The following is a 16,980-nucleotide window of genomic DNA, read 5'->3' on the forward strand; positions in this document are numbered from 1 at the left end:
AGAGTAAAAAATATGTATGCTCCTATTTGTTCCCGATAATATTATATTTTAAGTAATTGATTCCTACATATTATCTAGGTCATTGCATGAACATGGTAGTTTTTATCAACTCAAAATTCTCCAAACCAATTTATCCAGATATGTTATCTTTAGATTTAAGATTTTCATTTATGAATAGTTATTAGAAATACCAATTTAATTGACATTCCAAACTAAGGCTTTATAGTAGTAGATTAGAACTTATCCTAAATGATTTCTTTCCTTTCTTCTCTATGGGATCGATACCAAGGTTTTAAAAAAGGTCTTATATTACTTGAAATAATATGTATACTTAAGTAGTACCCCTAGTGTGAAAACTATTAATTAAAAAATTATAAATTTTATAACATATCGATTTTGCAAGCTAGCTAATAAAAAAAATTTGGTCAAGTTTTTGGCCAGTTTTAAAGAGTTAAATTACAACGTAATTGCAAGTCGGGCATCAATTACCCTTAGTATTGGATTTTAAAACTCCTTCCTCTAAAACAATGACATTTGAAATTTCTAAGGAAGAGACACAACCTTAATTAAAAGTTTTCTTAAGCAGAGTCCATATTGCTTAGGATGTAATTAACTATAGGTGTTTGCCGATATATGAAGAAGCAAACCCAAGAACTTGTATAATAACCTGAATCTCTGATTGTGGGATCTCTTTCGTTAGGTCTTCTTCACGAGTATGCCTTCAAAGTGTCTTAAGCTAATCTTACCTTGGGCATAAACTCTGTAGCAATCTACGCAAAGTCCACTTTAAGAAAGCTTCTCCACATGTTTTGTTTGTTTGTTCCCGTTATTGCATGATATATTTTCTCTTTAGATCACCCACACGATCAGAAAGAGAAAGCTATTCAGAGACAGAGGCTATATCATGGACAATAAATTGGCGGCTCCATGGTCTGACAACAAGAACGAAGATAGTGGAATGATAAAAACATTGCTCTTGCGGGAGCGATAGCGATCAATTCAATAAAAAGTTGAACTACTTATAACAAGTGCACTTGTTGGGGGTCCTTTAACTGTGTCAAATTTTGATTTAACACATGTTGGATGCCATTTTTATTGTTATGTAAGCATATAATATTCATGCATAGCTTCTCATAACTCAAGAAATTCATAAAAACCCACATGCACACATTTTTGGGAAGATCAGAGATTGGGGTAATACTCATGCGTAGTGGTTTAGGAAGTCCATTAACATTAAAGTTTTTGATATGAGATCAAAAAAATGATCATTTTTGGAGTTATGTGACCATTTTTTAGTAACACATACTCTCACACACCTTATGGATTGATAAAACTTTTTGTCGGGCTTTTTTGCAAAAAGTTAGAGTTTACTGGGCTAGACCTGTGTTTAGGCCCTAGTTACAGCACCTAGGCATCTAGAATAGCCCTAGAGGCCACAAAATTGAGAGCCTAGAAAGTCAACGCCCAATTCGAGCTCCTAGGGCCTAGAAGCTCGAAAAAACTAGTTACAGCGGTAGGTGCCTAGATGTCAGGCCTCAACACCTATGGGTCAGCCTGTTTTCAAATCCTGATTTTTTTCGAAAATTTTCATTGAATCTTGGTTGACCCAGGTCCCACAAAAAGTTGAAATTACATATTCTCTTGGGTAAAGAGAAGATATACATGAGAGGAGGAAAATATGGCCATGTGGGCACCTTTTAGACACTTAGAAGGATTTGAATAGAGGAGGAGCTGCCATTTTCAACAAAAAAATGAGGAGGAAGACTGTTTCTTTCTTTTGGGTGTTATTGGGGGGTTTTAGCTTTCTGCTTGAGGTGGAGAGCTCCAAAAAAAGGTGGCAGAAGGCATCTTCTTCCTTCAGTCCTAATTACATCTGCTTCTTCTTCCTCCATTAACTTTCTTCTTCACATTCCTCTTCTTCTTCCTCCACCATCTCTTAAGGTGTGTGAGAGAGTTTCTTATAGGAGCTACATTGAAGAAGAAGGAGATCTTCATTTCTCCTAAGGAAGAAGGAGAGCTCCATTCTATCAAAGTCGGAGCAAAAAACAAACGAAGTGAACACATCGTCTATCTTTCTAGCAAACCTCTAGGTTCTGTGTTAGAGAAGATAAGGCTAGGTTATATGTTCTGGTGAGCCATTAGGTTAAGAGCTCTTTTTCCTTATGATTCTTCCGTAATCCATGAGAGTTTCTCCATGCTCTTAGATCTAACACTAAAAGATGAGATTGTAGCAATCACCCATTTGCGATGGCTATTTCGTCTTCATGATGGGAATAACAAAACCCAATTGGGTCTATATAATAGTCGATTTCTTTATCTTGATGCTCCCTAGTTTGTGAAAGTTCTTTTTTGCAAAAATCTTTCATGCTAGGAAAATGGAGTGGGTCATCCATTACCTTATGCAATGATCGGTTTGTACACTTCATTGTCATCCTACCCTAGATCCCCGTGAGATCACTTGGATGAGTATGATTCATCTTCAGATTTGTTGGGCATTCATTTTTGAAATTGTTTGCGTATATGTTGCATGCACCACATTATTTTAAAATGTGCACTGAAGTATCACTTGCTGCACATGTTATAAATCAACCGCTAAAGTCGTCAGCTCGATCAGGTACATTCCATCGACATGATCGATCAATCACCACCGACCTGATAGATCAATCAACCTCATTATGTTGAAATGATCAATAGGTCATTACCGGTCAAATATATGAATCGACCTCGTTCTATTGACATGATTGATCGATCGTCAACGACTCGATCAATTAACCAACCACTTTCCATTGACATGATCAATTAGTCTCCACCAGCCCTATTGATCAATCGACCAATTATCCATCAACTTGATCGATCGGCCGCCACTGGCCCTATCTGTCAATCAACCACTTTCTGTTAATATGATCGATCAGATGCCATCGACTCGATCAACCAATTTATCACTTTCCAGTCGACATGATCGATCACTCGCCACCAGTCTGATATGTCAATCGATCGTTTTCCATCAACATGAACGATTAGCTATCACTGTCCCGGTCGATCAATCAAAATCTCTTCTGTTGACAAGTTTGATTATCCACCACCGACGCAATAAATCAATTAACCACTTTCCATCGACATGATCGATCGACCACCATCGGTCCAAACTTTCAATCAAACACATTTCGTTGACACGATTGATCAGCCGCCTTTGGCCTGATCATTGATCGATTAATCCTAATTAATTGTTGCATTGTTTCTTGTGTTTTAAGTTGCTTGCATAAGCACATTCACTCTTACATTTGCACGAGTACCCTATTGTGCACCTGTGAGCATATGTCCTCATATGCTCGTAGTGGGCACTCATGCCTAACTTGTGCATATTACTCTATGAATTTGTTTTTTTTTTGAGATCCTCATATGTCATTATGCACCACTTCCTGTATGTTAGCCTTTGCATTTTCACACACTTGAATGTTTTCTTGCATAACATTTTGTATGTTCATGACTTGCATACTTGAAGTCTGTACACGAGTCTATGTTTTCACACACTCACTTTGAACACTTGTGTCTTCTTTGGGGATGGCTTGCACATCTAAGTCTACTCAGTGCACAATTCTTCCTAATGAGAATTACGCCATTTCACTTCTTACAGCACCACACTGGAGTGTCGTAGGTACGTTGTTGTGTCACTTTGCATAGGTCATGCTTCAAATCCTCTAAACCTATCTAGCGCACATCATCTATACATATGTAAATCTCATATCGATTCACTTATCACTAGTCATGCTTCCTAGCCTCTAAACTCTCTTAGCATACGATGTATTTCCACTTGAGTACACGACTCTTACCTTGCTTAGGTCACGCTTCTTAGCCTCTGAACATGTTTGGTGCATGAGTCATAGTACCTGTCATCCATGGGAATGCCCAACACTATCGTGAGCACATTTTTCTGAATGGAGCATTCTTTTACCAGTTTGCATGGTGCATTACATACTGTGTGTGCCTATATCTTGCTTGTGTGCTTGCTCACTATTTGGGTAAGGTGTAATCCCTCTATGGTGTCTTATACCCTTGGTAGCCAAGAACAATATTACTTGTGCTATGTCTCTTACATTCACATCTTGGCACTATTAGCATATTTGTCATTAGTATATGCCATCGTACACTTTGGCAAATATTTGCTATCTTGTGATTGCTCCTACCTTGATGAAGCGGCCACGTTGCAATAGATTACTTTTTATTTGCATGTGCGTTTCTTGATTGTCTCGATGAAAAATCATACTTGTTAGTCAAGTAACTTGTTATTGGTCACAATACGTTAGCGAGCATTATTCTCAAGGAAGTCTCAGTGAGCAAGGCTATTTATCACGTCGTGATTATCACGCATATGGTGTGCTAAGGTTCCAAGTGATCTAATAGGTGCTACTTAGGCTTTTCTTTCCTTAGGACTTATTTTTAAAATATAAAAAAAAAATATATATTTTTATTACCCATACACATCATATTTCAAAAATATATTTTAAGACTATTTTCATATTTACCTTAAATCATATATTCGGTCATTCTTTTAAAGCTTTTGTTCAAACAAAAACTTACATGCAGTGGCACCTCTTAGAATCCTTAGATCCTTAGGATGGGGCTGGGATCAACAGTATCATCAAAACATACGCTAGCCTACCCACACTTTTTTGCACACACATTTAGATTCTATGAACAGGACACATGGTTTCGAGATACTTTCTAGAGTAAGGCTAGCATGTAGCTAGTTTTGTCATATTTCTAGCTATTGTTTGTTAGTTTGTTGTGTTTACTGAGAATGAGATATGTGCATTAGTATATTAGAAGCAATTTTCTTTCAGGGTGCCATGTCCAATAGGGAGGGACTGCTATGATTTCATATAACATAGTTTTTTTCAGACTTTCAAATGTTGTTTAGCTCCCTACCACAAAGCATGACTCACTACGTTGCATGTAGATAACATTTATGCTAACCTAATTTTCATGCAAGCCGAGTCTTTTTTAAACTTTTTCTATGTACTTTTTAGAGTCCCCTAGGCTCTAGTATGTGTTAGAAATAAGGTACGAGTATGAATTCTGAGGCGCCTGACAGGCGGAACCACGTGAAGAGGACTAAGAGCAACTTATTTGTATAACATACCTTAATTCTAAATCTTATTTGATGTATAAGATTAATACCAGCTGTGTATATGTTGTGTCTGGTCACCTTGTTTTCTGGGATATGGATGGCCCAGTGGCATCCAAGCTTTTATTCATTATATCTAGCTTTCCCTTAGATTCTTGCTGTGTGCCTGCCATTTTTTCATTCTTGATTGTGATTTTTTTGAGCTCAACATGAATGCAATTTAGACTCTCTAATGATCTAAAACTATAAATTTTCTATAAAGGCATAATAAAATATTGAGATTAATTAAAATTTAGGTTTAAATTTTCAACTTTTCAAAATATGCTTTTAATTTCTTGCATGTTACTTAGGCTAGATTTAAACCAGTTTGAATAACATGGGCATAACCCAAGTCATAATATTAGGGCCACCACATTAGGACTTGTTAGCTAACTGTATCATTCTTGCATGTTCCAAAAAGAAGTCCTCGTGTTTCTTCAACCCGCCTGATCAAGTTTAAGATTTCTACTTATGTGGTTGTCTAGCATGCTTAGGGTGTTAGAGACTTCCGTGACCCAAATTGGGTATAAGTCCTTTGTGAGAGCATCTCGACCTTGTAGTTGTATCTCTCTTTTCTTTTCACTCCAGCATCTTCCTTATCACTTTAGTATGTGTAAGTCCCGCCTCTACTTTCTACCTATAAGGATCATAGGATTTAGAGTTTCTTTCTATTGACCTTAGGGCAATCGAGGTTCCCTTGGATGACGCAATTCATGAATTACTGACAAGAGGGTCTTTTGTCTGAAAAATTATTTCGTGCGGACAACACATGTAGAGATGCATGTGGTGTCCGATCTCCACCATTTATCACGGGTTTGGTGGGATCCACTTTCAATTTTTTTTTAAAACAAAAAAAAATCCCACCAAATCTGTGATGGACGGTGGAGATCGGACACCACATGCATTTCTGCATGCGGTGTCCGCATGGAATAATTTTTCCTTTGGCCGGGTTCAATTGACTACCTTCTTGACCAGATAGACTTCAATAGCTTAGGATCACATATCCATGATTTCCTAACCCAACTATCTCTACCCAATTAGGATTCCTTTCCCTTCCCTTACTACCAAACTTCGAGCCATGTTTTTTGTTGATGCTTCATCGATGTCATCTCTTTGGCCCCAATTACGGACAAGCCACCACCCATTTAGGATATGGTGATTCACCTTCTACCTTTATGACACGATTAGGCCTGAAAGTATAATGTAGACCTTATGACAAGCCTGATTATTTCATTGGCTCTGGTCATCAACGAGCCGTTATCCAATTGGGATCATGGGAAACCTGTTCTCTTCCCTTATGGTTTAGCGTGAGCTTAGAAGGCATTGAAATGATCTTATGAGATAACCATCCTTTAACACACCATTTACTATTCATCACTCGTATGTAAGCATGATTCCTTTAATCGAGAGTATTCTTGGGCATCCTCTAAGATGTAAATAATCAAATGGATATGTCCCTTTGGGAGTTACTCTTGACCCTGTAACCAAAATTTCTTTTTGATTTTCTGATTATGGATTTCTTATGTAAGGATTATTTTCATGATAACATGTTTATAAATATTTTGATCTGGTCTTGTTTTGGACTTACAATCTTGACTTATCGTATGAAGTTTACCTTACATAAGTTCTTTGTGTTCTTTTTTTAAATTTGTTTGCAGTTTTCATCTCAGGTTTCCTATTATTTGATCCCTTATCTTCCCTGAATCTTTCTAATGATTCAAGTAAGAGGGCTCTTTGAAAAGGGAATCCTAAGATGATAATTAAGCAGGCCGGTGACTCCGAGTTTACATATAAAACCAAAACAACAACGCTTAATCTCAACTAATCTATTATTGCCTTAATCTTTGTAAGATCTATAGAAAGTTTGTTCTCGAAGTCAAAATTTAGACTTAAAAAATTTGTCATAAAGTTTGTTCTCTCGAGGAATATTCAATGTTGCTCTGAGATGTTGGGTCTGCTCCTCTTCATTCTTGGAGTAGATCGAAACATCATCAATAAAGATAATGACAAATTGGAATTGATCTAAGAAGAGCTTGAAATCATTAAATCTATAAAGGAAATAGGGGCTTTAGTCAAAATAAACAACATAACAAGAAATTCATAGTGTCCATATCAAGATCAAAAAGCATTTTTTGAAACGTTTTCATTTTGGATCTTCAAGTGATGGTAGATTGCGAAGAAATCATTTAGACAAGGCAATAAGTATTTTTTCTTCACAACCACCTTATTCAACTCTCTGTAGTCGATGCACAACCACATGCTTCCATCGTTCTTCTTCATGAACATAAATAATGCTCCCTAAGGTGAAACATTATCCCTAAGGTGAAACATTTGGGTTAGATGAATCTTTTATCAAAAAATTCCCACAAATGGATCTTAAGCTCTTCAATTTCTAGTGTGGCCATCCAAAATAATGCTTTAGAAATTGGAGTACTCATCGAAAGTATGTCTATGGTGAACTCGATCTCATGATTCAGTGGTAAGCTAGCTAAGTCCAACTAAGTCTTCATGAAATACATCAGCAAATTCTCAAACTATTGGGACATTGTCTAAACTAGCACTTGATTTCTCGGAATCTACCACACAAACTAGATTGCCAACACACCCATGGAAGATCAACTTATAAGCCTTAATTGCCAAAATTAGACAATAAATAGCTCCTCTACTACTCTTGAAGCAAATAGGAGCTAAGTCTGGTTTACAGAAGTTCACCCATTTCTATCGATAATTTATAATTATCGGGGATGTAGATAGCCAGTCTATAACAAACATTACATCGAACTTAGCTAGTGAGAAAATTATAAGTGTATCAGGTTTAAGCATGTTATTGATGGCAGTGTTACAATCACAAACAAATTGGGTAGCGATTATGGGTGAGCCAGATGACATAATGATTGGTAGATGTGATTGTAATAATAAATCAATGTACCAGATGCAATTTTGTTTGATATAAATGAATGAGTTTTCCTAAAGTCAAATAATACCCTTATTAGTTGCTTTAAATATGGATAGTATCTGTCACCACATTAGGAGCTTCACGCTTCTTTCCACATCATAACAAATGATTGCAGTGGAATCGACTGTCTGGGACAGTCTGGAGTTTGAGATCGTTGAGGCTCGTATTGCAGCTTTGATGGGTGTTGATACATCAGTGGTGGTAGTTATAATTGCCAGTACTGCTAGTATTGTGCTGTAGGAGGAGAAGTAGATACGATTGATACGCTACCACTTACTGCGGCTGTTATTGAGGCTAAAATAATTTTTTTTATTAACCCTTTCCGTGATGCTTCTGAAATTGTCTTTCATTTGACATATGCCACTTATTTATGAGATGGGACTTAAAATTATTTTTTTGAGCGTTTGTCACTTGTGGCAGACCTTAAACTTCGAGCTAACAGTCCTTAGCTTTTAAGTGGATACTATAACAATTGAAGCATTTGTCAACCATCACACACAAGCATAGAAATTTTTCACTGGTATAATAGGCATGAAATGTGATATTTAATGCACGTTTGTGATAAGACATCCAATTTCAAAAAAGTAAAATGTAAAGAAAAAAAATATTATAATTGTAGAATTAACTCAATTATGTAGAAATATTGCAACAGATAAGGCATTAGGAGAGGGGGCACGAAGAAGAAAAAAAGAGGCGCGAGGGTCCAAATTAAAAAGGAAACCAAAAAAAAAATGAGGGTGAAATTTGGTCCACTGGATAGGATGAAAAAAAAAATAATAATAAAAAAAAAATGTAAATTTCTACTTGAGAAGGTTCCTGCACATATCAAGTCAAATTTGCTTTCTTGAATATACGCTTCAGAGCTGAAATTCTTATTTATTTATTTTTTCATTTGTCCAGCAGCTTAACTTCTAGTTTCTAATTCCGTAGTCCGCTTGGATGCCCAAACTGCCCATATGCAGTCCCGGATTTAGGTTCAAAATTTCTAGATTTGTCTTTCAGTCCATTTCAATCCGAATAAATATTACGCCCGGACTTCAGATGTAGAGATACATCTACAATCCAATAAAATCACACCATGTAGAGGTGATAAAAAAATTAAAAAATTTATTTTAGCACAAGAGAATATTTTTCCTGTGTTATTTCGTATTATTCAGATGTTTTTGTAGTGATATTCATGCATTATTATATTATGAGAATATTTTCGGTATTGTATTCATGTATTATTGTGTTATGAGAATATTTCCGGTAGTATAATAACACAATAATACATCAATACTATCACAATAACACCTTAACAACGCAAAATAATATGAGATGAATATTTTCTTGTGTTATCAGGTCGAATGACAAAAAAAATTAATTTTATTTTTTTTATCTGCCCTACATAAAAGTGATTCATTGGACTCAGACTTATTTGAGCTCAATAAGAAATTACTAATTTTTAATCTCAAACCCTCCCTCTTTCCTTTAGGAAACTATAAATACCCCCGCCGAAGACTAGAAACTTCGCTCCAAATATCTAGCTTTAGCAGAGAGAGGAACGCATCCAAGCTGTGAGGGAAGAAGGAAGGCTGCAATAATGGCAGCTATCCAAGCAATCAAAGTCGCAGCAATCTGCGGCTCACTTCGCAAGGCCTCCTTCAATCGTGGTCTCATACGAAGCGGTCTCTCCTTTTCTCTTTCTCTGTATCTATCTTTGTACATTCCTTTCTTCCTCATCTTCACTTTTCTTCCTCTTCTTACATCTGTATTGATGAGCAAGTATCTCCGTTAAATATGAAGCAATTGAGCTCTGCAACGAGTCTATTGAAGGGATGCAGATCGAGCACGTCGACATCTCCCCGCTTCCTCTGCTTAACACCGATCTTGAGGTCAACGGCGTTTATCCTCCCGCCGTCGAGTCCTTTCGCAGCAAGATCTTAGCAGCCGACAGCATCCTCTTTGCTTCCCCGGAGAACAATTACTCTTTTTCTGGTAATGATTTTATTTTTATTCCCTTTTAGCGATTCAGTATTTGTCTTGGATTTGTTTATTTGGATTGATTGAGGGATGGATTTTTGGGCGGGTGGTGTTCTAGCGTAAGCAGGGGTAGTCCGCATCGCTTGGCAAGTTATCTGTAGGGTAATTGCTTTATGTGCTATAAAAACTCTTCTATTTCTAGATCGGAGGTGGATTTGCTTTACATTTTGCGTTTGTCTAGGTTCTTAGACGGTAATTATGCTGTGCAATTAGGTTTTCAAAATTGTATACTAGAAAATGATCTGTGCGGATCTCGAGGTAATTTAATAGTCGGTCACATCACTTAAGTCTGCCGCTTAAGCTCTCTCCCTCAGCCACTCACTTCAGTCGGCCGACCAAGCTCTCTCCCTCGACCACCTCACTTTAATCGGCCAGTCAAATTCTCTCCCTTGACCACATTATTTCAGTTCGCCGACCAACTCTCTCCTTCTGCCAGCCGGATAGCCACGTTAAAGCAACCACTATCTTCAGGAAATTCACATATAAACCACTTAGGGTCTGTTTGGGGCAGCTTATAATTGCAGCGGCGTTTTTGAAAATGCTGCCTAACCGTTTGGTTTGAGCAATTTTGAAAGCTCTGTCTGCCGCATTTGAGTTTCTTACACTAAATGCAGGCCGCGGATCGACTCCCGCGCTCGACCCGCGGGTCGTGTTTCAGGATAAGCTGCTTATCCTGAAGCGCACAAGCTCTCCCAAACAGACCCTAAATCAACAGACCTTTACGGTATGTTTGGGGGCATTTGTTGATTATTTATAATCTGTTGTTCTGATAATCTGTAGATTATCAGAATAATATGGCTTTGTGTTTGAAGCAGTTTATTCAGAATAGCTTATTGGTGGTTATGGTGGTATAAATGACATTCCTGCCCCTGTCTGGTAAAACTGTTTGGGGCAGCTTATTCAGAATAGTTTATTGGTAGTACATAAGCATATGGTGCAGAATCATACAATCATCATAGATTAGTTCCAAAAGATGACATACAATTCTCATACTCTCGTGAGTACCTGAATAAATAAAAAAAGGATAAAGACAGGTACAACTACAATGAGAAATATTAAAATATTTAATTTCAAACTCTAGCTACGCCTGTCCTCAGCTTCACTATCAACTTGGGAAAATATCAGATTCTCATGACTGCTAGCAGTGTAATATGTGTGATTGTTAGCCCATCAGAAGAAGCTACAACGAGTTGAAACACCCTTGGCAAAACCGTAGAATTGCCTCTCAAAGCTATAAGACTGACGCGACATGAGCAACGGAGACGGTAGTCCACAATAACACAAAATATCTCTGTTTGTAACTGATATCCTGATAGTCATGTTTGTATAACTGCAAAAAAAAAAAAAAAAGAATGTCAGTACTTATCTCAAAAAAATAAAATACACATAAAAATTGATCTACATATATATGAAGAAAAGAAAGACTTGTTGGATTAGCTGTCATTTATAGCATGTGCTATAAAATCTCTCAGAGCACTCATCTCATCCATACCTCCGCGTCATGAACTACAAATTCATTAAATTCATTCTCATCCTCAGGAGCTGAAGGCCCAATCATGATTTCTAATGGTTTTTCATAGACTGTCAGCTCTTCGTTATCAGCCATACTAAAGTTCGTATCTGAACGTGAAGGGTGTCGCCGTATGAAGTTATGAAGTGTCATTGTTGTCACCACAATATGCATCTACTTATGAAATGAATATGACGACATATCACGTAGGATAACTCATTTCTTCTTCCACACCCCAAACGTTCTTTCAATTACCCCAAGTAAAGAGGAGTGATGTTTGTTAAACATTTCTTTTCTACCACGAATAGTGTCACTTACTCGCTCAAAATTAGGAATATGATACCTAGTGTCTGGATATGGCTTCAGATAACCCCTGTACATTGGGTATCCAACATCAACCAAATAGTATTTTCCTGTTATGGAAGTTATTGTTATTTACAATAAATACCTATAACTTGGAATTTTAAACTTCAAAACTTACTTGAAGGCAAATGAGGAAAACCCTGCGATCTATTTCTCGTAGCATAGGCAAAAATTTGACTATCATGTGCACCCCCTTCCCAGCTCGCCATAACATATGTAAAACACATGTTGAAGTCACATAGCACCATGACATTTTAAGTAGTCGAACCACTTCGACAATTGTAGGCCACCTTGTCCTGATTGTGTATTCGAGCATCAACGTGAGTACTGTCAATTGCATCTATGCAGTTCTGTTTTACAGGGTTAGAAAATATTTATATGTTGTTATGAAAGTAAATAAAAGAATTGTTACCTTAAAGTAAGGCATGTAACGGGGATCGACTGCGATTTGTCCTGGAGTATTAGCAAATGATGGATCCTCTGGCTTGATGATTTTAAAGAATAAGCTAACAAGTGCTTGTATGCCTTTGGAAAAATAACAACTTATTGTCTCCGATGAATGTTGAAATCTCTCCATAGCACCCCTGATTGATTCATTTTGTGACAGAATATATAGCGTTATAGTCAACACCTCCCTTCTCGTCGTTCTCGAAGAACCTTAGAGTCCGTGATTGAGGGATAACTCATGCTAGAGATCCATAAATATCGGTACTACCATTCAAAATATATTACTGAACCTAATAGGATGTCCAGAAAGCATTTCATCAACTCATTTATCCTCAACAAAGCTGAGGTCATTCGGAATATACGAACACTGCTTGATCGGTAATACTCCAACAGTAATATGACAATAGCTGCAGCCCATGCCATTCTCTTACGACGTTCATGTTGTGAATCCATCATAAAGAAAGAAAGATCTCGGTTATTTCATCAATTATTAATCAATATAGCGAGCGAGGAATAAATAATGAGAACACTCAGCTATTAAGAATAAAAAAAATTAGATCTCTACTAATATGCATTAATGGAATCAATTAAAAGTGCATTTTAAAAAAGAAACACAACTCCAAATAACATATGAGTTCATAACTTTGAAGAGTAGATAATACAATTCTTGAAAACACATAAGAACTCAATCATTTAGAATAACAAGTAAATATTCGACTCGCAACTCTAGTTTCATTGCCATAAATATGTGCCTACGTGTTGGATCCTCAAGTTTTTTCATACATATTGCATGAAAGTGCTTATCCGCTACAACTTCAGGGATGGTTTTCAAAGTGTGAAGACAATCGAAGATAGTGCTGTCAGGTATTGGAGCAGGCGGTGATGCTCCAAAAGTATCTATGAGTCTGCAAATGAAGTTTTCACAAAAGTATCATTTTCTTTCTTTCTTCTTCCTAGCCTGAGCCTCTTCATCTGTGAGCTTGATTCCCCCATCTCCCTCTGGTTAACGCTGTGTATTTCTTCTTCAACTGCCATCGACTCTGGTGGAAAATCATCGTGTATTCCTGCAAACCTCGTCTCACAAGGGCTAAATGCAAGCTTTCCCGTTGCCACAACCCCCTTGAACATTATGTCAAGTTTATCTTCAAGATCTGGGTCAATTCCGCTCTGCTTGTATTTTTTTTGCTGTCAGCATTGCCTATAACATTACAATGAGGAGGGGGGTTTAGGGGGATAATTGTTTAAAATGAAAATATTTGTAAGTAACAAAAAAATAATGACAATTTTACCTCTAATTTCTCGGCCCACCATTCATTTGGAGCATCAATTGTCCATTTGATTGGATCCCAGCCCAATCCCGTGGATCCACGTTTCAGCTCCTTCCAAATTTTCCACTCATTTAATTGATCCCATTTTTTTTAAACTTCAGTCTGTCATAATCCATTCCAATCAATTATTTAAAACTTTTAGCTATGTGCTGCCAACCTTTCTTTTTGAAATAGGTGGTTCGCCTATTCCCGATCTCAATCTCGGTGATGTAGAGGTTGCAGAAAATAATTGTAACTTCCTTATCCCACATCGCTGAGGGACCACCTTCACTTGTCTTAAACTTTGTGGTGCTATATGAAAAATTACATATTGTGTAAAGAAATTCATTTTGTAAGTAAACATACATAGGAAAATTATCCAAATGCACCAACAAGAGAAGAAACACAGATATCCTTAAAAAAGTAAACCTACATCCACAAAATGAGCATACATCCACAACAAATCCAACTAAAGTAACATGTAAATCTCACAGAAGAAAAATAAAAAACTTGCTCACAGAAGAAAAATAAAAAAAATAACACAAAAGAATTATGTGGTTCGGTCAAAGACCTATATCCATAGTAAGACATTGAACATGTTTTATTATGAAATTGTGTAAGGTTACATAGTTATGCTTTTCATATACATAACAATGCTTCTCGATAGACATTTTATATTTGATACAAATAGTGTAAAAATAAAGCAATATATACACATCAAATTTGATATAAAACTTTTCATATATGTCGTGGAACCCAATTTGAATGGAAGCAGCTTCCATAGAAGCTCTAAAATATAAGCATTGCATATTTTTATCAGAAATAGTAGGAAATGCCGAAAAATGTCAAAAGACATAAACTTTCACATATGAGCATTGTATCTCCTTTAATAGGAAATGCCAAAATATAATAACCAAATCTTTAAAGACCAATATAACATATTAGCATTGTATCTCCTCTCTAGCCACATCAATAAAACCCATCAACAATGATATATCATCTAACTAAAGAGTGGATCGGTATTTGCACATTCAAACAAATGCCCTAAACCCCATAACTAAGCAACATTCAATATAACAGGTGCAGCTAAACAATTCCAGGTTATAACAGGAGCAACATTCAATATAACAGGTGCAGCTAAACAGGTGCACCTAAACCCCATAATTGAGCAACATTGCAATCAAACACAATATACATGTGTCCAAAAGTTCGAACTAGCTGAGTTCCCACATTTCGAATAGTACAACAGGGACGCATTGAAGCACATTCCAACCGTATAACAGGGACGCATTGAAGCACATTCATTAAAGCACATTCATTAAAGAACAATATAACAGGAACACATTGAAGCACATTCCAACAGTTAAATGATTCCAACAGTTCGAATAGTAAAGAACAATATAACAAGGACGCGTTCAAGCAAATTCCAACAATTTGAACTAGCCGAGTTCCCACATTTCGAGCTAAAGTTTTCATACAGGAACAAAGACGAGAAGAACAATATAACAGGTGCAACTAAACACAGATCTAATGCATTCAAGGGATTTGCTCATCTACCATTCTTGCAATATTATACCAAAAAAAAAAAAAACGCAAAAAAACCTCAAGAAAACCCTCAAATCTATTTCCATCAACGCATTCTCAAATAATCCAGCAAATGCATCATCAAGAAAACCTTCAAGGAAACCGAATCTTGCCAAAAAAGTAAAGACAATCGAATCGAGCCACATAAAACCAACCAAAGAAGATCGAGCCATAAAACCAACCAGAAAGCATAGCGGCATATAGATCTCACTAAAAGAATCGATGTTTTCGAAGGAGAAAATCGGAAAGGAGATGGCGAGTGAGAGCGCGAGAGAGATCTTACAGGGCACGGGAGGAATTCAAGCCCTAACAAATGTCGAACGCACAGGAAGCCCCGCGTGCGATCTGTAGAAGAAAATAAAATACACGATTTTCATCGTTTTTAAAACGCGGGGCCGAACGTCCTAACCAAACACCAAGGTGGCGTTTTCAAAACGTCCCCACACTAAAATAAGCTGCCCCAAATGGGCACTTAGTTTCTTATGTATTGAATGTCATCAGCACTAACACAAAAAAATATGGACATGAAAGCTTGCATCAATCTCGAGACGATCCAATTGTCGAAATAAAAAAGAATAAAATGTCATTTGCTTTTTTCTTTAATGCATAGCAAAATTAGTAATTTTTGTACATTTTATCCCTCACATCTTCTATAAATAGGGTGGCTTCATGATGTAAAAAGGAAGACTTTTTGGGGGCAACCCTGATTTGTAACATCTAATTTAATAGAGTAAAATGGGTCCATGAACTCGGTAACACCCTATTTTTTTCCCTAGCCAGGGAAAGTCCTCATCTCTTTCTCTCATTTCTCTCCCTCTCTCAATCATCTATTCTCAATCCAACGCTCCATTCTTTGGGCACGATTTACCAGACAGTTTCAGGTTCAACATTCTACAAGTTGCGGTGAGCGTGGATCGTGCTGTGAGAAAGAGTACGAGCTAACACCAAAAGAAAACTCTTCAGAGACACACTCATAGCAAAGAACACACAGAGGGAACTTGCACAAAAGCAGAGCCGCTTCCTTTTCTCTTCATCACTGGCGATCTCTTAAAAATTCATCTCTTTCTCCGTATTTCCCTATAGATCTAGTGGAAACAGAGGCGGCTCATACTTTCACTCCCCAACGCCTCTCAAGCTGTGAGCTTTTTCTCCACTTCCACCTCCAACAGTGACCTTCACTTCCTCTCCTCAAGCTCTCTCTCTCTCTCTCTCTCTCTCTCTCTCTCTCTCTCTCTCTCTCTCTCTCTCTCTCTCTCTCTCTCTCTCTCTCTCTCTCTCTCTCTCTCTCTCTCTCTCTCTCTCTCTCTCTCTCTCTCTCTCTCATTTTTTCACCCACTCCACTCCACTATTCTTCTCTAACAACAAAATTCATTTCCGCATATCTCTTCTGCTGCAAGTTGGGTTCTCACGCCTGTCGACTGAATTTTGACGACTGCACTTCATCCCACTAATCGGACTACATGCCGCCGATCAGATTGCATTCCGACGACCAACCGAACAGGGTAGATTTGCATACTTGCCACTCAATTCATATACCTTAATTTATATACAAATATACATTCATACACCCAATTTTTATTTTTATATTTTTTCATACATACCACCCAATCCTTACATGTTTATATAT

General features: G+C 37.1%; 1 protein-coding gene across 1 annotated transcript in view; it reads left to right on the forward strand.

The window, feature by feature from the left end:
• The first annotated feature begins 9,643 nt into the window (after window positions 1-9,643).
• The window catches only part of LOC110038047 (NADPH:quinone oxidoreductase-like), an 18,065-nt gene continuing 10,728 nt past the window's right edge, over window positions 9,644-16,980 (forward strand). The window contains exons 1-2 of the mRNA XM_020742805.1: window positions 9,644-9,787; window positions 9,906-10,097. Of these exons, the coding sequence (XP_020598464.1) occupies window positions 9,703-9,787; window positions 9,906-10,097 (277 nt within the window). The 5' untranslated portion in view covers window positions 9,644-9,702. The remainder of the gene's footprint in view (window positions 9,788-9,905; window positions 10,098-16,980) is intronic.

The sequence above is a fragment of the Phalaenopsis equestris genome, unplaced genomic scaffold, assembly GCF_001263595.1.
Source record: "Phalaenopsis equestris unplaced genomic scaffold, ASM126359v1 Scaffold229743, whole genome shotgun sequence".
Classification (NCBI taxonomy): Eukaryota; Viridiplantae; Streptophyta; class Magnoliopsida; order Asparagales; family Orchidaceae; genus Phalaenopsis; species Phalaenopsis equestris.